The following is a 23,399-nucleotide window of genomic DNA, read 5'->3' as shown; positions in this document are numbered from 1 at the left end:
GGAACTTATCATATCATGAATCTATTCGAAGCAACCTCGAACTAGAAGGTATATACAACGCATAAAACTGTGTCCCCATATCAACGCTCGAATCCGAACTTTTGAGTCACCATGCAAGATCAATCATAAGGAAGCAGATGCTGAATGTTGGGAATATGAATGCACCGAGGGACGCATAGGTATCATAGATAAAGAAGGCCAATCCCATGCAAAAAAAGATCAACAGTTTACCAGTCGTCGTCATCCTCCTTCTCATCATCTAGGAACATCATTAGCATAAAGATCATTCTTTCAAGGGTTGATATAAGAGTACTCACCGCTTCCGCTAACTTTCTGTTTCCGTTTCTTCAAAGCATCCTGTAGGGCACCAGCCAGGCCGCCCTGTGGAGCACCGGAGCTAGAGGCTCCCGCAGATGATTCGGCAGCACCTCCAGGTACATTCGCACTACTTCTGTCCTTCTTGTCTGAGTCCTTGACTTTCCGCAGACCTCCTCCGCCGGAAGCTCGGATAGAGGCCAGAAGATCGTCTCGGCCACCTCCACCAACGTTTGGCAATGGCGGCGGCGCTCCACCAGATGGAGCAGGCGGAGGCGGAGGACCTCCTGGAGCACCTCCAGGGGGTGGAGGGGGTGGCGGAGGAACAGCTGGCCCTGAACGCCCAGGTGGAGGGGGAGGTGGTGGTGCACCAGGCGCTGCAGAGCCTGGTCCAGGTGGAGGAGGAGGAGGCGGTGGAGGAGGCCCAGGAGCGCCAAGGGTAGGTGGAGGGGGAGGTGGAGGAACAGGGGTGGAGCGCGCTGGAGGAGGCGGGGGTCCTCCGCTTGTAGGTGGAGGTGGAGGCGGTATTGAAGGTACAGACCGGCCAGGTGGGAGGGGTGGAGGAGAAGCTGGGCCTCGAGGTGGAGGCGGCGGGGGTGCCGCAGGTGTAGATAGAGCAGGCACAGGTCGAGGAGCCGGTGGCGGTGGAGGAGAGACAGGTCCTCTTGAAGGGGGAGGAGGCGGTGGTCCAGGAGGACTGATAGTGTGCGGGACTTTGGGAGGAAGTTGAGGCGCACCGTCTGCGCGAGGTGGAGGAGGCGGTGGGCCACCAGGAACAGGGCTGCGACTTGGAGGTGCCGGTGGTGCTGAGACCTTGCGATCGCCTGCAAATGGAGGAGGAACTCCGAATCGGCTCTGGGGCTGGCTATCTTCCATTGGTGTCTTTGGAGGTCGCGGAGGTGGTGGTGGGCCATTGGTGTTCGAAATTGCTCGCGGTCTTCTGCGCTCTGCAGGACCTTCCGGCACAGCAAACTTACCTGCATCTGCAATTGGAGGTGGCGCATGGAACCTCCGTGTCGGTTGCGGCGGTGGTGATGGCTCACGCGGAGGAGACGGCGACGAAGGTGGTTCCTCCACAGCATCGTTGCGGGTCTTCCGAGCTGGAGGTGGTGGTGGAGGACCCCGTCGGCTTCCAGAGCTGCTTCCGGTATCCTGAGGGCTAAGAGGATTGAGCTTAGGACCTGGCGGTGCCGCAGGAGGAGGTGGGGGAGGAGCTGCCCTCGGCTTAGATTGATCGTCAACCGGGGGAGGGGGAGGGGGAGCGACTCTTGGTTTCTGCTGATCCGGAATCGAGGCAGATTGTTGAGAGGCTTGCTCGGCGCCCCCGCTTTGCTTGATGTATTCCTTGATGAAGTCCGTATTGTCGGCGATCTGGTCTTCTGTAATTCCCATTGTGAAAAGCAAATCCACAAGCCACTTCCATTTTGGATCCTTCGGGTCGAATATAAATTCCTCGTCGGATACACTAGGCGATGGAGTAGGTAACGACTGGCTCGGGAGTTGCTGTAGAGGCATTGAGTGGGACGGAAGCGAATAGGCAGGTGTCGATGATGGGTTGGACGATTTGAAATCCTTGAATGGGTTCGCCTTGGTCTTCTTGTTCGCCTTCTTCTCGCGGTTCTGGATTCCTTGAATGAAGTCATCGCCCTCGCTCTCATCGGCGAATAATAGCCCATATAGAACTCCGTCGTGTACAAACGAATGGAAAAAGCTTCTCTCTTTTATATAATCAAAATGCTCTTCGAGTTCCAAGTCCCAGATCACACCACCTTTGCCGGAGGGCTGTAAGCAAAGCATCAGGTTAGTCTCTCAACTCACTCAGATAACTTCCAGGGTTTCAGTCACGAACCGATATATCCACCATCTTGAGCCAGAAGCAATGTCCAATCTTTTCATCTTCACAGAGAACAATCACTCCTTGTAAGCCAGTTTTGGTCCATTGTCCAGGGTCCGGGTAGGCGACCAAAAGCTGCGCGACAGCTCTCTTGTGGTGATGGTGCACATTTTCGGGGATATGTCTCTTGACAGAGGACTTATCAGCCCTAGTGAGACTAGGCATGGTAATTTGATGTGGCGATTAGTGAGGAATGGAGGAGGTATAAGTCGCAGTGCTTAGTATAGGCGAAAGCGCATGGCAGCCGGATGGTGCGGTAGGTTGGCAAGAATGGCCCCAACCTCAGCGAGTGGTAGGTATAGGGGAACGGGAGGAGATGTATTCGGATAGGAGAAGACTAAAGCGATTAAGCAGTAGTCTGGGTATGGGCGAGAGTGAGGAATTGGAAAGGAGCCGACCGGCGGTTGCCTTGTAAGAGGAGAAAGGAATGAGTGTGCAAAGAGGTTAGGTTGGCGGGGGGGGCGGAGTACACGGGCGGTACTTGATGCTGGCGCGTATCTCTTGCCAAGCACGTGGTATCCTTCAAGTACTACGCAAGGAGCCGCACACGCGACAATCTAATAATCTTTATGGTTGGCCCTGCTCTTTTCTTTTTACATTATAGAATAACTAACCTGTTTAGGTGGTGAAATTCCCTACATCGCAGTCTGTCTAGGCTCGAGCATGCCATGTTGTGGACAGGTGGACATAGTGGACACCGAAATCCGCCCCAAGAGCCCCAGCCTCAGTCAGCTAATGCCATATAATATTAGGACTGAGTCTTCAATACCCTTTTGAATTCTTAACTATTAACCCCTATCATACTTTACATCCAAATATGCATACGTACTGTTCTATAGTCTTCATACAAGTCTAGGCAGCTTTTTTTCCAAGTTAACTTTGCCTCTGTGTGAGAACAAGCCTCTTAACCGACCGCCGACGTCATTGCACAGGGATCTATAAAACGGTACGTTATCAACATGAAAACCTTGGAACGACTTTCTCTCCTTGTAACACCCTGTGACACTTCACCCTGAATTCTTCCCTATTATATTTAATTTGATCGCATCTAACAATCGTCTTTCGTCGACTGCAACATGCCTGTCATTCCTGATGCCGCGGAGTTCCCTACAGCTACTAAGGGAAACAATGAGCCTCAGCAGAAACCGGACGCTGAAAAGCCAAAAGCCTCGGCTTTCGATCATATTTCGAAGGGGCCTGTAATTCCTGATGGTAAGTCAACAGATGATAGTGTGCAACTCAAATAACTAACAAATATACTCAGAAATGCCGCCTAAGGCTTCATCGGAAGAGATCCAAGCTCGGATGAAAGAGCTCAATGAACTAAGCAAGTCCAAGAAAGATTAGCCTAGATGGCTTCGACTACGATTTTTTAGTACCTCTACCTTATGTCTGTACCAGTTTATCTGAATGTTTTAAGTTCTCCTATGGGCTTCTCGCCTCCATGCTTCTGATCTATACATCATGTTTCGCTTCGTCTAGTACTTTCTAGTGTCCATAGGCACCTGGCATGCTTGTCATAATTTTCGAGCATCTAAGGAAATAACAGTGTCTATATCTTTTGTGTAATTTAATCCATAAAATTCATTAAAATATTTGAATGGTCCATTGTATGCCATATGTACGGTCATATGCAATATTGGGCTGTCCAGCCCAAGCACCCCACACAGTTTGGGAGAAACACCTTTAAATGCTATAACTGCACCAGATTGGAAAGCTCACAGATAAATTATCCATTTCGAATTTCTAACAAGCCTCAAAAATGATGTCCAGCCGTATTTAATTGTAGAAACAAAAGTCTCAGTTGAGTGGGTAGTCAAGGCAACCAAGTTCGAGTGCTGTAGCACTTTAATGCAAGGTCCCTTGGATTCCCAACAACAAACCCTAACCCATCCAATACCTACCCACGTCACAAAATAACTGAGCCCAAAAAGCATACTAAATCATTGGGAGAGTATCACAAATTTTTAATCTCAGCCTGATATCTTCTTGGCGGGGATCCTGCAGATCCGCTAAAAAAGGGAACTGACGCGCAAGGGTCCACCGGGCCCCTGAGAGTGGAGCGACCCCATACAAGCCTCGTTGAGACAGGCGTCACATCGTTTTTTATTTCTTCAACCTCTTGAACATGCATTTAAAGGTGGTACTAATAGCTTCGACTGTGCTTACTACAGCTCTCGGAGCTAGCAAGAATGCCCGCGATGTCGAACCGTGTGCGCAGATCACCGAGGTGGCTTCAGAGGCCCGTCAGAGTCAAGGTAGGTGATTCCCATTGATACTCGATCGTACATAACTAATGTTTACAGGCACTGTTTCGGTTTCCCATGAGTTGGCACATCAATGTTTGATGTCTATGCCTTTTGATTCAGAGCGTGCTGGCATCTTTCTGAATCAGGTTCGCAAGATCCTAGAGTTCCAGTCGACGATTGATATTCTCAAGCGTATGAAGATCCAAATCCAGATCCCGATATGTTGGGTTTATTGCTGACATTCCTTGATCAGAACCGCCATCTGGTTATGGTATGCCTTCTACAGACCTTCTAGGAGGGATCGACGACATTCTAGACAAACTCAACAGCAATAGTTACTCCAGTCAGTTTGAAATGGATCTGGACGTTTCTCATCTCATCAACTCTGCCCATGATGGTCATCTGGTATTTCAGCTGTGTTCACAATCGATCTTCAAATTCAATATCGACTTGCCTCTTGTATCTATCTCTACGGATGGTCTTTCGCTTCCAGATGTGTATACACTTGGTATGGAACTCCTGTCTCTCCATGATATCATCAGGTACTAACCATACTAGGCGATGCAAAGACGCAAGAGAACGGTTCCAAGGATGTTTCTCCCATCGAATCGATTAATGGCACTGCTGTTGCCGACTATCTCGAATCATATGCGTTTAGCCAAAGTCTACAAGATCGTGACGCCCAGTGAGCCCATCACTTGACATGTTTCAATTTATCCATTTTACTAACAATATTAGGTACAATCGGGTATTCCCTGCTCTTGCTCGCACTGTCACCAATACTCCTACCAGTGAAAATGGCATTTGGGTTACCAATGGAGCATGGACAGATGGCTCGGATCTGATAATCAAATACACCAATGGCACCAGTCAAATGGTGCAAAAGACAGCCACTCCAATGGAGAGGTACTTCACATATCAAAATGGAACGGAAATGTACAACATCAACTGCCTTCCACAAACTCTACCGACAGACACAGCATCCAACGCAGGCGCTGAGCAAGCATCCGAAGTCACAGGCTTCCCAGACCCTACACTCGGTGACCCTTCAAGCTCGATAGCAGGATATTTCTCATCCCTAGACGGGTTAGAGGATACGGCGATCATTTTTCTTCCTACATTCGGCTCAAGCCCCTCTGAAATAGCACAGGTAGCCATTAACTTCTTGAAAAATGCTACAGCAGAAGGCAAGAAGAATGTCCTGATCGATGTTACTGCTAACCCAGGAGGGTATATGACATCAGGCATAGATATGGCTCGAATCTTCTTCCCAGAGTCTTCTCCTTATACCGCAACTCGGTTCAGAGCACATGAGGCTGCCAAGTACTTGACTCAGGCATACTCTCGTGATACAAGCTATGACTCGAGCAATATCTTTGCGTACAGAGCAATGGTTGCGCCGAACCAGTCAACTGGGTTTAGTTCCTGGCAGGATCTTTATGGACCGCATCAGATACTGGGAAGCTCTTCTTCTACCCTGCTGGCCAATTTCAATTACACCGCTAGCTCGACTAAGACATTTCCCATTAATGGATACGGAGCTATCCCGCTTAATCCATCAAAGTCCCTTTTTCCAGCAGAGGATATTGCCATCGTACGTACTAGACGAGTTCTTTTACCAGCTATCACAGTTGAAATCTAACTTGAATCCAGATAACGGATGGCGACTGCGTCTCTACCTGCGCATTCTTCGTCAAACTAATGAAACGCCAGGGTGTTCGTACGATTACCTTCGGGGGCCGACCATCCAAAGCACCAATGCAAGCTGTTGGTGGCGTGAAAGGTGGCCAGTCGCTCGGCATAAGCTACATAAACGGATATATCCAACAAGCAAATATCCTAATCCGCAACTCGGCCCACACGTCCTCTCCTCTTCTCACTCCAGCTGAGTGGAAGAAGTTCAACGAGTCTAGTCCTAGTCTTGAGACTTCGTATGCCTGGAGCGGCAATCTGAATCTGCGAAATGAATATGATCCCGAAGATGACCAAACACCGCTACAATTTTTTTATGAGGCGGCAGAGTGTCGGTTGTTTTACACGCTGGAGAACTATTTGCAGCAGGAGACTGTTTGGCAGGCTGCTGCTAGCTCTATGTTTGGGGATTCTGGATGTGTGGATGGATCGACTGGTGGGAAGGGGAGTTTGGATGATAATGACTCGTGATAATTTTGTTTTTGTCGTCTGTTTTTTGGGTCTCTGGTTTAATTAATGGTGGTGTGTATGATAGCATCATTATCTTGCGAGGATTGAACGTTATGTGGGCGTATGTTTCGATAGAATTTTCAGCGCGTCGAGGATAATACATGAGCCAGTGGCATTTACGGATGGAAATATGGCAGTACTATAAGCCCTGACTGTACAAGATGCTTTAATACGATGAGTATTTTCAATTCTCGTGATCTTTTTATAACTTTATCACTCGAAAGGAATGGAAGGAAAGCAAGGCTAAACAGAGTAAGACATTTCACATAGCATGCAATGCAATGCAAGGAAGTAGACACACAGGATCATCATGTGTGCTGCAACCCAATATTTCTCTGTAGCAGGATCTCGGGTACTTTGCAAAGACAGACAGGAAATTGTAAGAGATAATGACTCCAAAACCCATACCCGCCAACGTACAAAACCCGAAACCTTTTCGTCGATTGCTTCATGCCCTGGTAAATTGTCGAAGCGCCCAAGGGGGTGGAGGGAGGCCCTGATCCTCATGCAGAGCGGTGATGGGAAGATGCAGCGAGCGCGAACTAATTGATAAGGTTGCTCTTGTTACGCGTTCCAAAGAAAAAGGAATGAACAAATGACCGAAATATCAAAAACCTCGATGTAAAAAGAGGTCCAGAGTACTTCGGGAGCAATGAATCCAGTCGCAACTGACCACCATCAGCGGCAGTGTAGGAGGGATTTGTGGCGGCACATCCGGAGAGCAACATTGAGAATAGCACTCTTGCAGGGCACAGAGCATCGAGCTCTGAGATAGTAAGGGGTGAGCTTAGAGCTCGTCGACATCGATTTCCTTCTCTTCCTCGCTCTCGCGGTCTTCGTCGAACTCGACGTTGTCCTCGAAGCCCTCGGCACCGTAGGTATCGGTCTCGTTGATCTTGGCGTGCTCGGGCAGCTCGCCGTAGGCCTTCAGGGAACGGGCCTCGTCGGCGGTGTACTTCATGATAACATCACCCTTCTCGTCTTGGTAGTCGCGCAGCGAGAGGAGAATAATGTCACCCTGGTTGATCCAGACCTTCTTGCGAAGCTTACCACGAATGTGGGCAAGACGCTTCTCACCGTCAAAGCAAAGAGCCTCGAGGCGACCGTTACCCAGCATCTTCACAACCTGGGCGTACTCCTGGCCATCTTCCTTGAAGACGAGCTCACGCTTCTCGTTGTCGTTCTCGTTCTTTCCACGACGACGGTTCTTACCGCCCTGTACTCGGTTGTTAGAATCTGGGTCTGTTTCAAAGATAGATGATGAAAAATAACAAAGGGCATGTGATAGAAATGTTTGGACACTTCGCTTTTACCGCTGAGTCCATTTTTGGGCAGCTAGCTGTCCATATGGGAGCGTGGCGGGGTGACACATTCCAACAAGGAGGGGCTGAATATTTTGCGCTCTTACCTTTCCCTTATTCTTGGGCATAGCGGTGGGGTGAAACCTTCACTGGACTGGTGTCTCGCTATGTGATGGTACTCTTGATTCTTTCTCTTCGTTGACAGAAGAAGAAAAAAAAGGTGGACAAGATAATCCCCAGAGTTGGTCGAGTGAGAAGAAAGAGTTGAGTGGGGGATCTGTGCTCTGCTAAATCTTCTGCTTAGGTGATCAGGCACAAAGCACAAAGGTGGCGATTGTGGCCTTGTTTGTGAGGCAGTAAGAGACTTATGTACACCGCCTAGCATAATCTCGGCAGAAAATTAGATGGACAAACGCGACAATGAGGAGAGTCTAGTTTACGATTGCCTGTGTATTCCCATTGTTTGGGTACAAAACAACTACTGGACGATTCTGACGTCCTAGAAATATTGCCCAATTTTTCTTCAGCAGTTACGCCTGGCTCTTGGCCGAGCCTGGGTCACAAAGCCCCGATCCCTCGAAACCCAAGCTCATGAGCGTCAGCTCTAATCCCGCATTACCACCATTGCAAGTTCATTATGATACCGATGCACTGCTGCTTTGATTCAGTGTTCTGGCAGCTATCAAGCGAATCCTTCACTACTCCTATCGATTCATCATGAAGTGGCTGAACAGCTCCTCGCCCGGCCTTGTCCTTCGATACACTACCGAATATGTTCTGTCGCCCATTGGAAAGCGCTACCTAGGAAGTGCAGACCACCCGATCCGCCCCAAAATCGCTTATATGTACGAGAATCGTGAAAGAAATACTCTTTGGTGGCGGGTATCGACATCAAAAATCGGCGACTTCAAACGGGTGGTGCGCTCTTGGTGCGCACGCAGAGCACGCATTGCATTTCGTGAGGCACTGAAAAACCAAGGGTATGACGAGTTGGGCATACCGTTACCCGATTCTCCTAAAGCTCAAACACGCCGATTGACGGGATCTTTGGAAATCCTTTTCCATCCAAAATGCGTCAATCAAAGTTCCGAAACGCTACAGCGTGACACCGATCGCTGTCTAGAAGAGATACTCCAACGACGGGAGAAATTCTCAAATCGTGACACTAAGAGACCTCGAAAATGCCCTGGTTCTTCTGATGACCAATAACTGGCCTTCTATACCATGTATTTTATTCCATATCTGCCCAATTGTCATAGGGTATACATGTTCTGGGTATTGCGGGACCACTTGTACATTATTTCTTAGCATTGCATGGGATTGGAGTTTGAACTTTGCGAATTACGTACATATACTGAATACTGCATCTATCTCTACTCGAACGTATTATCAAAAACACAGATCATTCTTTAATATTGAATGGTTGGCAGTCATGACAGTTTTGGGGTCGAAGAGTAAATATAGAACAAAGCGTACCTTAGCTCCCGCTGCCTCGAGCCTCGCTAACTGCCGATCTGGCGGAATCAACACGGAACTTCCCAACTACGCCTACCCTCCCATCTTCATCTACCACCTTTATACCTCCTGGGACCCATGTCTATCTCTCCCACGATGCTGGTCTCCTTGACTGTAGGCAAGGTCGATGCCGGCGTCGCCGTGCTCCTGACCCAGGACAACCGCCTCGTAAGCTTTCCAGCCCCTGGTCGCCTGAGGCGCCCCCGAGACGTCAATGGAGTGATAACTGGCGACCGCACTTAATAAACCCAAGACCAATGGCATACTAACATGGGTTATTGCAAAGATCGAATTCCCCTCCGTCCTCCTCCCAAACAATATCTCCTCTGGCAGCATTGTTGATATTACCGTTGCGCGCAACCATGCCGCCGAATCGGCCAACGCAACTGCCTTCCAGTCCCTTCAAAAACGTATCCTGAACACATACGGTGTCAAAGCCCCGTCGCCTCCTATCCTTCGTCTACGAAATGCTACTCAGACCTCTCTTGTCCTTGAATGGGACCCTATCGACTTGGCTACCGCATCCCTGAAATCGCTCTCCCTCTACCGCAATGGCTCTAAGGCTGGCTCTATACCCCGCCCTCTCGAGACGCGCAGCACCAAAATTAGTGGTCTGGCCATTCACTCGGAGTATACGTTCCACCTTGTCTTGCGCACTACTGCGGGTACCTACCAGTCGGAGAAGTTGACCTGTCGCACACACAAGATGACCGATCTATCTGGTATCACCGTGACCCCTGGTATTCTGGACCCAGCCCGCAAGGAAGCACTCGGAGCTACGCTTGACCGCATTGGCGGTAAGTTGATTGATTCCGTGCGTATCGATACAACTCACTTTGTCTGCACGGAGGGCCGCGGCCCACTGTGGGAGAAGGCTGTTGAGATGAACATCCCCGTTGTTGTACCGGAATGGGTTGATGCGTGTGAATCTGAGGGTACAATCGCTGGTGTGCGTGGATACTATCTTAATGCGGATCCTAAGGCCCGTCAACTTGGGGTTATGCATGGTTCTTCTCATCAACGCACTACTTCTACTGTCTCTGCGGCTACGACTGCGCAAGGTAGACCTAGTACTCAGCCTAGGCCTAGTGAGCAAGAACAGCCTGCGCCTGCTGAGCCTCCTTTGACGCCTTTCCCCGGTGGAGAAACTAGTACTCAACCGCAAGCGGAGACAAAGGAGGTCCCCTCAGAAGATGAGGTTGATACTCCGCCCCCACCACCTCCGCCGAAGGATGAGACCGAGGACAACGAGGAGCCTCAGCAGAATGGTGATGCGGAGGTTAAGCCTGCGCCGGAGTCTGAAGAGAAATCCGAGGATATTCATGAGAAGGCAAATGGTGATGAAGAGGCTAAAGAGGGTACTCTCCCGCAGAATAGACCTGAGGAAGACTCCGAGCCACAAAGCGCGACAAGTTCTAAGGAGAAAGGCAAAGAGGGTGAGGGTGACTTCAGCGAAGTAACACTCTAGTGAACTCGTATTTTTCCTTGGTGTCGAATCTCGTTATACTTTCTCGTCTTGGGCGCCTCTACGATTATATCCAGTACATTTCCATGTCTTTGCAGTCTGGTGTATCTTTCTCTAAGCAGCGTGTTTTAGTTACGAATGTCTCACGCCCGCCTGTTCTGTTTTATATAGTTCTTTACTTTGCTACTCCTATTGTACAGTAGATAGCAATTTTTTATTCTATAATGCAACTTGATATTCATCTTTCAGAATCAGAATTATGATCATTTGCCGAAAACGCACTTTTGAGGTTTATCCCAACATGGATTATTGTCCTCTAAATTCTATCATCAACATTCGTAAGTAAGGACAGGCAACCCCGCCTAATGCATCTATCTCATCTTGTTTCATCTCAAGGCTAAAGATCAAATCATTTGCATAAATTCCACCGATATAGTCGACTCATAGATCAACCGAAATAACTTATCTGCATAGCAACGAAAATTTACAGTACGTTGCGAATAACATAGTCGATGGCTTGCGCCACGTATTTGACGTTCTTCTCGCTCACTGTACACAGAAAGTTGTTAGTGGATAAAGTCGTATGGGACTTGAGACGAAAGACACTTACAGCCACTAATAGATGCTCGGCCGGACTTGAGCAGGTAGATGTGGTACTGATCCTTAAGGGCATAGACTTGCTTAGGAGTCAATCCGGTGTAGGAAAACATTCCATTCTAGAAAAAAAGTTATTATATCGGCAATTTGCGACGGAGCCTCTTGGGGTAGGGATAGAGCTTACCTGCTCAATAATGTGCTCCCAGGTACCAGGAGTCTTCAAGCGCACCAGCTCATCGTATAGTGCCTGGCGCATGGTCTTAATACGGGAGCTCATGACCTGCAAATCCTGGTGCCAGTCGGCAATCAATTCGTCATTGGTCAAGATCTTCTTAACAATAGTGGTACCAATGCGCGGTCCCATGGAGAACTCGCCACGAATAAGATGGCACAGGTTGTTCACCACGATGTCACGAATAGAAGTAGCACTTCGGTTAGTAACGTAGTGGAAAGCACCAACACGCTGACCATACAGACCGAAGTTCTTTGAGAAAGACTGAGCCACACACATCTCCATATCAGGCTTATTGTTGAAGAAGTACCGCACAGCCCAGGCATCCTCCTCCACGGATCCAGAGGCAAAACCCTGGTACGCAGAGTCAAAGAAGGGGAACAGCTTCTTGCGCTCACACACTTCTGCGATAGCAATCCACTGCTCCTTATTCGGGTCTAGACCGGTAGGGTTGTGCGCACAGGCATGCAGGAGGACAACATCGCCTTCCTCCGCTTCTGTCTCGAGTGTAGTCATCATACCGTCGAAGTCGAATGACCGAGTCGCAGCATGGTAGTAAGGGTATGTCTTGCGAGGAACACCAGCCAACTCCCAAATAGTCATATGGTTCGCCCAAGAGGGATTCGACAGCCAGACGGTCCGTGGCTTCATGTGGTGTGCTAGAAACAGAGCACCGAGGTGGTTTGCGCCGGTACCGGCGACAGTTTGAACTGATGCAATGCGTGCCTTGGCCTCCTTGTCGCCGTCGCCGCTCTCAAATCCGAACATCAGATCCCGTGCTAGTCCCAGGAAGGGGACATCGCCCTCGATTGCGGTGTATTCGTGTCGCATGAGATCATTCTCGGCTGCGAGCACTTTCTCGGTCTTCTCGACTACTGGGAGAGGCCATGGCTTTCCGTCATCTGTACGGTAGACACCTACTCCCAAGCTCACTTTCTGGGGGTTGGGATCGGCGAAGTAGGCGCCGTTCAAGGCGAAGATCTCATCCGGAGGGACGGGAGCCACGTTGAGGCGAGTAGGAACTGGAGCCATTATGTGATAATATGAGATTTCTTTGTGCAATTGAATGTCAGATATGGTCTTCAGTGTTCTTGGTAGTACACTCAATTCAACGGGTAATTCGGATATGTCCCGGTTTAAAAGCTAGGGGTTCGTGAGAAGGATTGTCCGGGGTTGGTTGACGCTGAGTCAACGCCGATAACGCACTTTTTTTCTTTTTTCCCCGTTCCTCTCTGTTGCCCCTCGGGAACTATCGCTTAATGCCGGTTTCCCCAGATCTACCAAGGATTCGGAAATCATTCACGAACCTTGATTCAGAATTTGTCACGAGGTCGTTCATTGTACCACTGCTAGCCGCTGGACATAATGGTAACGAATCAATATTGGGCTTGCTGTATAGATTTTGGAAATAAAGATAAACCTTGTTATCGGCGTAGGACGTCATCGGATGCATGCTGACTACTTGGGCCACCCTTTGAAACAATTTTTGTTGGTAGACTTCGGATATTTCACCTAGGTAGTTTCAATAATCGAGTGAATGTAGATCTGAACTAATTTGAGAGGATTTTGGACCTGACTAGAGCAGGGATATCTCATTTTGGGCTGATCCATGTTGAAGTTGAAGTTGGTGGATACTATATATGTATCGCCGAATCCGCCCCGGATACTATGTAGACACAAATAGATGCACCTTTCATAGTTCATTATGGCAGCAAAATATCCCGATATTGCTTTTCCAATGCTTATGAATGATTGCCGATGAAAACTTCGTTTAGGAAGCGGTATATCTAAGCATATATATCGAGATGATAGTGAGAAGTGAAAGTCAGAAGTCGGCGGTCATAGCATTAACCCCGCGATGTACAACTATTGGAGCCAATCAACGAGTACGAGTAATCATTAAGTAACCGGCTACTCTCACCCTCTTCCCCCTCACGAAGACATCATCGAGAATAGATTGATGCCATAGATAAATACATATATCTTCACTCTTTTTCTTACTTCTTCATACTACCTAATCGAGGACGGTTGATGAATATTCCGTCAAAATGCCGCAGCAAGAACCCCCGGTAGTAGACAACCCACGCTTGCATAAGCCTCAGATGCGTGACATTCACCAACCATTGCACAACAGTATTCCGCCAGAGCTGGTCGATCGCTATGATCCAGTCTATGTAGAGCACTACAACAAATACAACGCTGGACGTCTTCATACCCACGAAGTCCCAATTGAAGAATTTCGAAAGAATCCCCGTCGTTACCTGATTCTATACGGTCGTGCCGAGGGCCCTGACGTCTGTCGAATTACAGAGCAGAAATGCCCAGTGAAAGGAGGGGAAATCACTGTCCGCATATTTGAACCATCTCCCAAGCTGGACGATCAGGGCAAACAAAAGAAACGAGGAGCTTATGTCAATTTCCATGGCGGCGGATGGGTATTTGGCGGTCTCCAGGCGGATCACGACTTTTGTAAGACTCTTGTCGATGGACTCGCTGGAGATCTTGTTGCATTTGATGTGGATTACCGATTGGCTCCTGAGAATCCTTTCCCGATTCCCGTGGAGGATTGCTGGGCGGCTTTCAATTGGGTAGGAGTCTTCTAAACCGTGAGGTTGTTAAGTGTCGAGATTAACGATATGCTTTATAGATCAGAACCAAAAAGGCAGAACAGTTTGATCTTGACATTAATCGGTTTGCTGTTGGTGGGCCATCTGCTGGTGGTCACCTCTCAGCTGTTATTGCTCATATGTGTCGAAACGAGGGAATTCCTTTGGGACTACAAGTGTTGACTGTTCCCGTATGCGATATGCACCAAAGCTTTACACCAGAAGGTGAATTCGATCGAGAGAATTGCCCCTATGAATCTTATAAAGAGATGGAATTCGCTCCAGCGCTTCCAATGGCTCGTATGGCATACTTTCATCGGAGCTTTCTAGGCGTTCCTCGACCTGCACCTTCAAAAGATGTGAGTTCTACATACTACGATCAATTGATTATGATAGACCTGAAGTTGACATGATTGTTATTTGTTGCAGGATTGGAAAATCTCCCCTATCCTTGCCCCCAGCTTTGAAGGGTTAGCTCCAGCTCTGGTCTCCACAGCTGAACTCGACCCTCTCCGAGACGAAGGTGAGGCATACGCAGCTAAGCTTAAAGAAGCCGGGGTTTCGGTGGAGGTAAAACGATATCCAGGGGCACCGCATACATTCGCTGGTATGGACAGGATTCTTGAAATTGGGCGACAATACAATGCAGCAGTAATTGCGGCGCTCCAACGGACGATCGGGGCATGATCATACATAGATTCAATCAGATAAAACCACGTTAGGGGGAGGGATGAACGCATAAGCGGCGCTATGTAGAGCCGTGACCGTACAATACAACTGATCGCTGAATATTACCAATATTACTCCAGTAACCGGCTGCGGGAGAGAGCCGACGGTACGGTAAGGATAATCCGATACCGGGAAGAGTCGGCTTTGGAACTCGGAGATGAATTGTTTCTTCTTTTCTGTTTCTGCTTCTTCTCTGGTTGCTGGTTATTATAAAGGGAGACTTCTGTCCTCGTTATCCGTGTCCATCTCCACTCAGGCAAGCCATTGGGCCATCCTTTTCTTTTTGACTTGTAGCACAGCTTCAAGCACCCTGCCAATCACAATGAATCCCTCTACCTCCCGCGCCGCGGTGCGCTCCCTGACACATGCGACAAGAGCGTCCGCAGCCCGACAGCTGCCGGCTGCGACTCGGTTCCCGATCCGGGCTTTGAGTTCTAATAGCCGTCTCGGCCAGTTCCCCCGCCTTCAGCTCGTGAACAACAATAAGAGAGCCTTCAGCACAACAATCAAGATGGTAGGGACTTGGATTGGAACCCACAAGTCCACTTTACACGATACTAATCGCAATGCAGTCTTCCGGTTCCCGTACTGAGAGCGATGCCTTTGGCGAGATCCAGGTAAGTCTCCCAACTCTCCAGCTTCAATTGTGAATGCGGGGTTCTAATCCGAGTGTTCATTTAGGTCCCTTCGGACAAGTACTGGGGTGCGCAGACCCAGCGGTAAGCAAAATCAACACAATATCAACCACGGGAGGCATATATGGATGGGATGGGAGACTAATGACGCACTCCGCACAGCTCCCTGGGCAACTTCGACATCAACCAGCCCCAGGACCGTATGCCCGCTCCTGTCGTCCAGGCTTTCGGTATCCTCAAAGGTGCTGCCGCCACTGTTAACATGAAGTACGGTCTTGGTGAGTGAAACATGGGAAAATCTGCAGAATATATGCAGAGAAGTCTCTCCCCACAACGGGAATCAAGTTACTGACTTCTCCGAAGACCCCAAGATCGGTGAGGCTATTAAGCAGGCCGCTGCTGAGGTCGCCGAGGGTAAGCTGCTGGACCACTTCCCTCTGGTTGTCTGGCAGACCGGTTCCGGTACCCAGTCCAACATGAACTCCAACGAGGTCATCTCCAACCGCGCCATCGAGATCATGGGTGGCCAGATGGGTTCCAAGAAGCCCGTTCACCCCAACGACCACGTCAACATGTCCGCTTCCTCCAACGACTCCTTCCCCACCGCTATGCACATTGCCGCCGTTCTGGAGCTCGAGAACACCCTCATCCCCTCCCTTAAGAGCCTCCGTGACGCTCTCCAGGTCAAGGTCGACAAGTTCCAGAGCATCATCAAGATCGGTCGGACCCACTTGCAGGATGCTACTCCTCTCACTCTGGGCCAGGAGTTCTCCGGCTACGTCGCTCAGCTCGACCGTAACATCGAGCGTGTTGAGGCTAGCATTCCCCACCTCCGCCAGCTCGCTCAGGGTGGTACCGCCGTTGGTACCGGTCTGAACACCTTCAAGGGCTTCGACGAGGCTATCGCCGCTGAGGTTACCAAGATGACTGGCACTGAGTTCATCACTGCCCCTAACAAGTTCGAGGTCCTGGCTGCTCACGACTCTATCGTTGAGGCCTCCGGCTCCCTGAACACCCTTGCCGCTTCTCTGTTCAAGATTGCCCAGGATGTCCGCTACCTCGGTTCCGGTCCCCGCTGCGGTCTCGGCGAGCTTAACCTGCCCGAGAACGAGCCCGGCTCTTCCATCATGCCTGGCAAGGTCAACCCCACCCAGTGCGAGTCTCTGACCATGGTCTGCGCCCAGGTCATGGGTAACCACGTCGCTGCCACTATCGGTGGTATGAACGGTCAGTTCGAGCTGAACGTCTTCAAGCCCGTTATGATCCGCAACCTGCTCCACAGCTCTCGCATTCTGTCCGACGGTATGGACAGCTTCCGTAAGCACCTTGTTCACGGTCTGGAGGCTAACGAGAGCCGTATCAACTCCCTTCTCCACGAGAGGTATGTTCCATTCGCCTTCCCTTCTTCCCTTCTTTCCTTATTCCTTGCAATTATCTAACTGATTCACCTTTAGTCTTATGCTCGTGACCTGCCTGAACCCCGTTATTGGCTACGACATGGCCTCCAAGGTCGCCAAGAACGCTCACAAGAAGGGTCTCACCCTGAAGCAGAGTGCTATGGAGCTTAAGGCTCTTAGCGAGGAGGACTTCGACAAGCACGTCCGGCCTGAGCTCATGCTTGCTCCTAAGGAGCACAAATAAATGAATAAACAGCGTAGCTGTTGAAAAAGTGCCTCTATAGATCAATTTCCATAGGGCTTGTATACTCAATCAAAGCATTGTAATCCTATTGTTCATCTTTCATCATAAACTATGGAGTAATGTAAATGTTGACTAATTTTGTAGATGGTCGGTATATGTAGTGGGGCTATTGTGGGTTATAAATAGCATCGATCGGAGATTCTGCACACTTACGGGAAGGAAAAAAGATACAGTAATCATTAATTGTTATTGCACGGGGTATGCTGAAGAAAATTCAAGATCATGGCAGTGCTAAAATACCAGCCTAAGTGGTGGCATGGTCCATGTACATATTAATAGTAAGAGCCCCAGGGCACCAGGGGCAATGTCTCACCTGCACCAGAACCTTGGTTGTTGATTCCAATCGAGTTTCCTTTTATTGCTGTGTCCCTTTCCTTTTTTCCCTTCTCTTTTTCTTGAATCAATTCTACATTATTATATCCATTCCACACAAGAATTGCTCCGACACACCGCATAAAATACCTCCACGCAGCGGTGTCGATCTCCCTTACTTCAAACCCCGCCGTCTTATTCGCCCATCCCCTGACTAGATCAAACACAAACCCAGTACCGCCACGATCTTAATTCTCCCTCCACATCCACCTCCACCCTTGAAAGAATTTAAGAGAACAATGGCAACACCAACCCTCACTCAATCCACTACCAACATCCCTACCGAACACAAAACAATGTCCACAACAATCACCTCCCTCGACTCAATGGATGGTCCTCTCTTCCCAGCCTCCCTCATCTCCCCAGAAGTCATCACCGAACTCCCAACAGATTATACTATTCGTCCGCTCCGCCGATCAGACTACAGCCGCGGATACCTCGATGTACTCCGTGTGCTGACCACTGTTGGTGAGATCAGTGAGGAACAGTGGGATAAGCGATTTAACTGGATCGCCTCTCGGAATGATGAGTATTACATGCTTGTTGTGTGTGATGGGGATGACCGAGTCGTTGGTACTGGCTCGCTGATTGTTGAGCGCAAGTTCATTCACGCACTTGGTATGGTGGGGCATATTGAGGATATTGCGGTTGAGAAAGGTCAGCAGGGGAAGAAGTTGGGGTTGAGGATTATTCAGGCTTTAGATTTTGTTGCGGAGCAGGTTGGGTGTTATAAGGTATGTTCAATGTTTCTTCATGGTGTTTTTGAGTGGTATGGGTTTGTTTAGGATGGCTTGCTAATTATGACTTGGTACATAGACTATTCTTGATTGCTCGGAGGCTAATGAGGGCTTTTATGTTAAGTGTGGGTTTAAGCGGGCTGGTCTGGAGATGGCTCATTATTACCCAAGTCCTGCTTGAGCGGGTTCTTTGCATTCGGTGTTTTGCCTGTTCGCGTCTGGTGTTTGGGGCATATTGGATTGAAATCTGAAGTTTGAAGTCTGATGAGGATGGTTTTGATTGTGGTATTGTCATTGTCTGAGTACATGAGTCCACTTTCGTCGTCTTAGACGGGTTTATCCTGCCTGGGTTTATCTCCAGTTGTATCGGGTCTGCTTTTTAAAACCAGACCCGGGTTGGGAATTTCCGATTGTCATTTGGAACCGGAGCTGGTTTACATGGGCATCGGGAGTGCAAGAGCATAGGCATAGATAGTGTAAATGTATAGATTTTTGTATGGACACTTAACGAGACAAATGTATACGGGCTAGTGTTTGGTTTGAGACTACAATGTACTGCCCACCTAGATGACCCGAGAGGAAGTAGTGATATGGAACTTGTGCATATCCCGTAGTACATGAGCATCACAGTGATTGTTAGTTACTACAGTTTCCGATGCAACCAAAACCATAAGCCATCTGGGCACCAGTTTCTCTGTTACCTGGAAGCAGCAACTCTTCCATAGAGCCTGAGTCCAGCATCAGCCTTATATCACATATAGACATCAGATCCAATGAGATAAGACAACACACGCAGCGGGTGAATGATTTTAATTTGAGATTCCTTGTCCCATTTCTTGCATTTCATAGTATTGCATAAAAACTCTTTCAGAAACAAGGTAAAAAAAATTTGGCCCAAAGCCAGTCCTCACAGACAGTACTCCAGTCCATTGTCCATGAGTTCCATCATATCGCAACCGTTAACGAAAATAACACCATCCAGCTTTTTATCATGGGGAAATTTAGCGGGACTTGGCAGCGACCTTGGGGGCAGAGCCCTTGGCGCCCTGCTTGCTGGCAATGCGCTGAGCACCACCCTTAGCGGCGGCGTTCTTGGCCTTGTCGGCCTTCTTCTGGGCAGCGGAAGCAGCCTTCTTCTCCTTGGCGTCGGTGATGGCCTGCTTGCGGGCGGCCTCACGGGCCTCGGGGCGCTGGGAGCGGCGCTCCTTGATCACATCAAGGGAGGCACCGACGATGGCACGCTGGTGCTTGACAACCTTGCGGGAACGCTTCTTGGCAACCTCCTATATAACCGAGACAGGTTAGTATGTTGATTCATGATATTGACCAATGTTTTATGATCATCTGTAAATGATGATATCATATCCCTCCTCTTGCGTCGTCATTCGATATCGAACGAATGTATCAGAAATAAAGGTATATCAAATAGTTCGACGATATCTCTTGACGACCAGTTTTATGCAATAAAACCGAATACAGTCCAATGGGAGTGGTGACCGACCTCAGAGATACCCTTGCGGTGCTGGCGACGGTAGAGAACGGTCCAGGCAATGCGGCGGGGGTTCTTGCGCTGGAGGAAAAGCGACTCGGACTTGCCGTTCTGGAAGCGGAAGATCTTGCTGTCACCACGGATGTACAGCTTGCCCTGTATGACGAAAGAAACCAATATTAGCAATCTGAAATATTTCCCGTATTGAAAAACCCCGCAACCAAGTCTGCGCGAGAATTCCCAAGCGAACGACAGATAGATGGCGATATTTCTGCTGCGAATGCTGAGAATAAAGTGCCGTATATGTTTCTCTTGTTGGTTTGTCTCGTGGCGTTGTGGTATCGGATCATCGTTCAATTCGCACAGTTCTAGGTTTCTTCTCGCGCAGACGGGGTTCCAAGTGGCAGGAAACTAAAACGCACCTTGCCAGGGTAGATCTTTTGGCCGCTGAAGGAGTCGTCGAAGGTACGCATCTTGACGGTGGACGATGCGCTGACGGTCGGTTGGCGTTGGTGATGGTCGAAATTCGGGGACTCGGTAGTAGCATCGCTGGGTCCAATTGTGGTGCGCCTCGCTAAAGTGAGTCACGTGTTGCGCGCTGCCCTTTCGGGACCAAGTCACATGATGGTGCCTCTTATCGATGTTGTTATCTTATCGGACTCTTATCTTATAGCTGGTTTCGATTCGCTTATCGGTACTTTGCACTATTTACCTAAACGGGACATTGGTCCAGTCTTCTAGTTCATCGCATGCAGAAATATTTCATGGGAGAACGATGTGAATAAAAGTATGTGATTTCGCTGCCTACAAGAATGAAGCTGCTCATATCAAGCGGCTGTACTTGCACAATGACCACTGTTGCAACAGACAATAATCAAGAATCCCCATCATCGTCAAGGTACGCCTTCTTTTCTTAGGATTTAAGGCATTCTAAATCATCCTTCAGGAATATAAGGCCTGTGGGATCTGAATCATTCAAAATATTCAATCTATGGGCTTCAGGAGGTAGATGACGCTCATACTCTGTACTATTAATCCTTCAAACCTTCCTGGATTTATAATATGACCTCATTATTGAATTTCTCTCCAACAAACTATTACGAAAGACGTGGCTACAACCACTCTCTGCTGATCAGCCCAGAAAAAAGAGACTAACCTTGGGGGCAGGGGAAGAGACCAGGGACGGGGACGGAGACGGAGACGGGGCAAGAACAGTGCAGCAATAACTGGAGTTAAATACCTATTTCCGTCAATGAATTTAAACTTCAATGCAAGGCTGTGTGACATTTGTACAATTTCTTCCTCTGTAGCTAGTGCAGTGTCTGGATATGTGATAGATCTTAATAACTGAATCATTGAAAGGATATCGACCCGAAGCCCTAACTTCAAATGATTTGTGATAAGCTCCTACTGCACGCCCCATTCTCCATAAATGGATTAACGAAAAAGTATATCGGCTCAGAACCCTATCTTCAGATGATTCGTCATAAACTCATGCACAAGCACGCCCTTCCTTGACACCCTACAATTCTTCGTACAGTATGTGCCTTAGGTGGATTATCCAATAATACCACCTGCCAGTATGTCTCGATATAGTTAGCTCGCTGCAATCCTTCGTATGTGCCTTAGGTGGAGTATCCAATAATACCAGTATGCCTCGATATAGTTAGCTCGCTGTATGCTTTCAATTAAACCATGTAGGCCCACGGACATGGTGACGCCCCCGGACTTTAGACTTCTACATAAGGCATGACCGGGTATTGCGCCTCCGAGAGGATGTAACGTGGATTCCAGGTGGTTAGGGTCCCCTAGTAAGGGATGTTAATTTCCACGTGGAGCACTGGAGCACAAGGCACAGAAGCTTTTCTGTGTCCACTGCGGAGTCTAAGGATTTGAACCCCAATTTAGTGCAAGGCAAACCAGTTTTTTGCGATACAGTCTCGTATACGTATTACAAACAAATCATTATTCAACTGACTTGGGGGGCTAGAGGCCAAATATATGCACTTTAAAATGTTTCGGGGGCTATCTCCGAGCTCTGAAAGGTCGGAAAAGGTCATAGTATTAAGATCATCGTGCTTTTGGAGGGCAGTGTATGCGCGGCGGAGTGGTAGTGTCACTTTGAACCTGGCATTGAAATAGTAGTTATGAGGGGCATTAAATATATTCCTGCACTATCTATCATCTTGGCGTACCAAGGACATATCCTGCAATCTTTGCGTGACTGTTGTAGTTTGTCAGCAGAGGTAGCGTATTTCAGGGTTTCCTGTGAAGTACTAGTACTGTAACTCTCTTTTCAACACAGTTTAGGGTATATGAAGAATCAGGCCTAATTTTTGGTGTGGTTATGATTTTGAGAGCTAAGTTTCAGAGTGAACAAGGGTTATCGATCCTTGACAGAGAAGAAAATCCCTTTTTTCAGTCGTTCATGCGTGATTCCAAATGATTTGTACATGTGTACGGAGAAGCCCGTAGTCCGGCCTTTTCGCCCGCATGGGGCCCTCGGATTTAATGAAAATCATCAATTGATTTGAGATTAGCCGAGGATCAATTACATGTCCGCGGCACCCCCATTGGTGAGCTCTTCGTCTGTGTGCAATGGATCCACCCAATAGTGGGCCGGCACTAAACTACTACTGAGAGAAATTTTACTTCTCCTTTGGGTTTAGTGTCTACCGTCTTTCCCACGCGAACTTCACCCTTAGTGCCTTGGCATTGCTGATCTTCACACCTCGCAGTATGCGCCCGATTTGGATGAAAAATGCCCAGTCGAGTTTAAATGTTCGCTTATTTATAAAGTAACCAATTATTGGACGCCCAAAATCATTTGAATATCTGAAACGCGGGACAGCTATGGATCGATCTGAGGTCGAATGATGTTCGATCGTCCTTTCGGGACGCCTCGGTTGTACTAGTACGATGGCGATATTGCAACGTCACGCTCTCTGTACGGGGAGTCTTGGTAATCATTCAATTTACTGGGACATTTAAGATACTGCCGTCTAAAAGGGAAATAGAATAATGAACATTTGAAGTCACTTGGACTCGATTCTGGTGTGTTCTTGCCTACCTACTACATATCTAGCTCAGTATCATACTTGATCTATGCAGCAACTTGAAAGTAACCCGAGGGCCCGGGAGCCCTGGACATTTGCAGGTCGTTTGACTTCACCTTTTTGCTCATTCAATTCAATATATATCCACTGCTTTTCTATATTCAGCCCTGGGGCCCAAGAAAGTGGAACTACAGTATGTGGTAGGCTAAACGGTCGAATCCTGATTTCGTAGATTTGATCCTCCCGGAATTCGTTTAATATTCCCAAAGACAGATTAGAAATCTTCTCAAGCCTTGCGCCCCAG

The 23,399-nt window shown here is 48.5% G+C and overlaps 11 protein-coding genes across 11 annotated transcripts; 7 read left to right on the top strand and 4 right to left on the bottom strand.

Annotated features, from left to right (window-relative positions):
- Positions 1-291: 291 nt before the first annotated feature.
- On the bottom strand, positions 292-2,374 carry N7478_010877 (uncharacterized protein; the record flags this gene model as incomplete). The annotated part of the gene is made up of 2 exons (XM_056927091.1): positions 292-2,097; positions 2,165-2,374. 2 exons carry the CDS (start codon positions 2,372-2,374, stop codon positions 292-294), a joined length of 2,016 nt encoding a protein of 671 aa, XP_056774139.1.
- Positions 2,375-3,285: 911 nt separating this feature from the next.
- N7478_010876 (uncharacterized protein) lies at positions 3,286-3,556 on the top strand (the record flags this gene model as incomplete). The annotated part of the gene is made up of 2 exons (XM_056927090.1): positions 3,286-3,421; positions 3,474-3,556. The coding sequence occupies 2 exons, from the start codon at positions 3,286-3,288 to the stop codon at positions 3,554-3,556; spliced, it is 219 nt and encodes a 72-aa protein (XP_056774138.1).
- Positions 3,557-4,337: 781 nt separating this feature from the next.
- On the top strand, positions 4,338-6,621 carry N7478_010875 (Interphotoreceptor retinol-binding; the record flags this gene model as incomplete). Its single annotated transcript, XM_056927089.1, has 6 exons — positions 4,338-4,467; positions 4,516-4,650; positions 4,712-4,966; positions 5,017-5,143; positions 5,197-6,052; positions 6,112-6,621. 6 exons carry the CDS (start codon positions 4,338-4,340, stop codon positions 6,619-6,621), a joined length of 2,013 nt encoding a protein of 670 aa, XP_056774137.1.
- Positions 6,622-7,447: 826 nt separating this feature from the next.
- Positions 7,448-8,089, bottom strand: N7478_010874 (translation initiation complex factor eIF1A; the record flags this gene model as incomplete). Its single annotated transcript, XM_056927088.1, has 2 exons — positions 7,448-7,876; positions 8,069-8,089. The coding sequence occupies 2 exons, from the start codon at positions 8,087-8,089 to the stop codon at positions 7,448-7,450; spliced, it is 450 nt and encodes a 149-aa protein (XP_056774136.1).
- A 589-nt stretch (positions 8,090-8,678) lies between these two features.
- Positions 8,679-9,170, top strand: N7478_010873 (uncharacterized protein; the record flags this gene model as incomplete). The annotated part of the gene is made up of 1 exon (XM_056927087.1): positions 8,679-9,170. The coding sequence occupies one exon, from the start codon at positions 8,679-8,681 to the stop codon at positions 9,168-9,170; it is 492 nt and encodes a 163-aa protein (XP_056774135.1).
- A 402-nt stretch (positions 9,171-9,572) lies between these two features.
- On the top strand, positions 9,573-10,944 carry N7478_010872 (putative chitin biosynthesis protein (Chs5); the record flags this gene model as incomplete). Its single annotated transcript, XM_056927086.1, has 2 exons — positions 9,573-9,644; positions 9,763-10,944. 2 exons carry the CDS (start codon positions 9,573-9,575, stop codon positions 10,942-10,944), a joined length of 1,254 nt encoding a protein of 417 aa, XP_056774134.1.
- Positions 10,945-11,425: 481 nt separating this feature from the next.
- Positions 11,426-12,802, bottom strand: N7478_010871 (putative aspartate transaminase; the record flags this gene model as incomplete). Its single annotated transcript, XM_056927085.1, has 3 exons — positions 11,426-11,490; positions 11,552-11,657; positions 11,723-12,802. The coding sequence occupies 3 exons, from the start codon at positions 12,800-12,802 to the stop codon at positions 11,426-11,428; spliced, it is 1,251 nt and encodes a 416-aa protein (XP_056774133.1).
- Positions 12,803-13,818: 1,016 nt separating this feature from the next.
- Positions 13,819-15,063, top strand: N7478_010870 (alpha/beta hydrolase; the record flags this gene model as incomplete). The annotated part of the gene is made up of 3 exons (XM_056927084.1): positions 13,819-14,358; positions 14,418-14,735; positions 14,806-15,063. 3 exons carry the CDS (start codon positions 13,819-13,821, stop codon positions 15,061-15,063), a joined length of 1,116 nt encoding a protein of 371 aa, XP_056774132.1.
- Positions 15,064-15,427: 364 nt separating this feature from the next.
- On the top strand, positions 15,428-17,381 carry N7478_010869 (class II fumarate hydratase; the record flags this gene model as incomplete). Its single annotated transcript, XM_056927083.1, has 6 exons — positions 15,428-15,619; positions 15,678-15,722; positions 15,787-15,824; positions 15,903-16,018; positions 16,104-17,121; positions 17,195-17,381. The coding sequence occupies 6 exons, from the start codon at positions 15,428-15,430 to the stop codon at positions 17,379-17,381; spliced, it is 1,596 nt and encodes a 531-aa protein (XP_056774131.1).
- A 671-nt stretch (positions 17,382-18,052) lies between these two features.
- Positions 18,053-18,731, top strand: gup1 (glucosamine 6-phosphate N-acetyltransferase; the record flags this gene model as incomplete). The annotated part of the gene is made up of 2 exons (XM_056927082.1): positions 18,053-18,547; positions 18,630-18,731. 2 exons carry the CDS (start codon positions 18,053-18,055, stop codon positions 18,729-18,731), a joined length of 597 nt encoding a protein of 198 aa, XP_056774130.1.
- An 820-nt stretch (positions 18,732-19,551) lies between these two features.
- Positions 19,552-20,512, bottom strand: N7478_010867 (60S ribosomal protein eL24; the record flags this gene model as incomplete). The annotated part of the gene is made up of 3 exons (XM_056927081.1): positions 19,552-19,833; positions 20,052-20,195; positions 20,462-20,512. The coding sequence occupies 3 exons, from the start codon at positions 20,510-20,512 to the stop codon at positions 19,552-19,554; spliced, it is 477 nt and encodes a 158-aa protein (XP_056774129.1).
- Positions 20,513-23,399: the final 2,887 nt, after the last annotated feature.

This window comes from Penicillium angulare (assembly GCF_028827245.1).
Source record: "Penicillium angulare strain IBT 27051 chromosome Unknown utg000008l_segment0_segment0, whole genome shotgun sequence".
NCBI classification, from domain to species: domain Eukaryota; kingdom Fungi; phylum Ascomycota; class Eurotiomycetes; order Eurotiales; family Aspergillaceae; genus Penicillium; species Penicillium angulare.
This window is presented reverse-complemented; position numbering and strand designations above follow the sequence as displayed.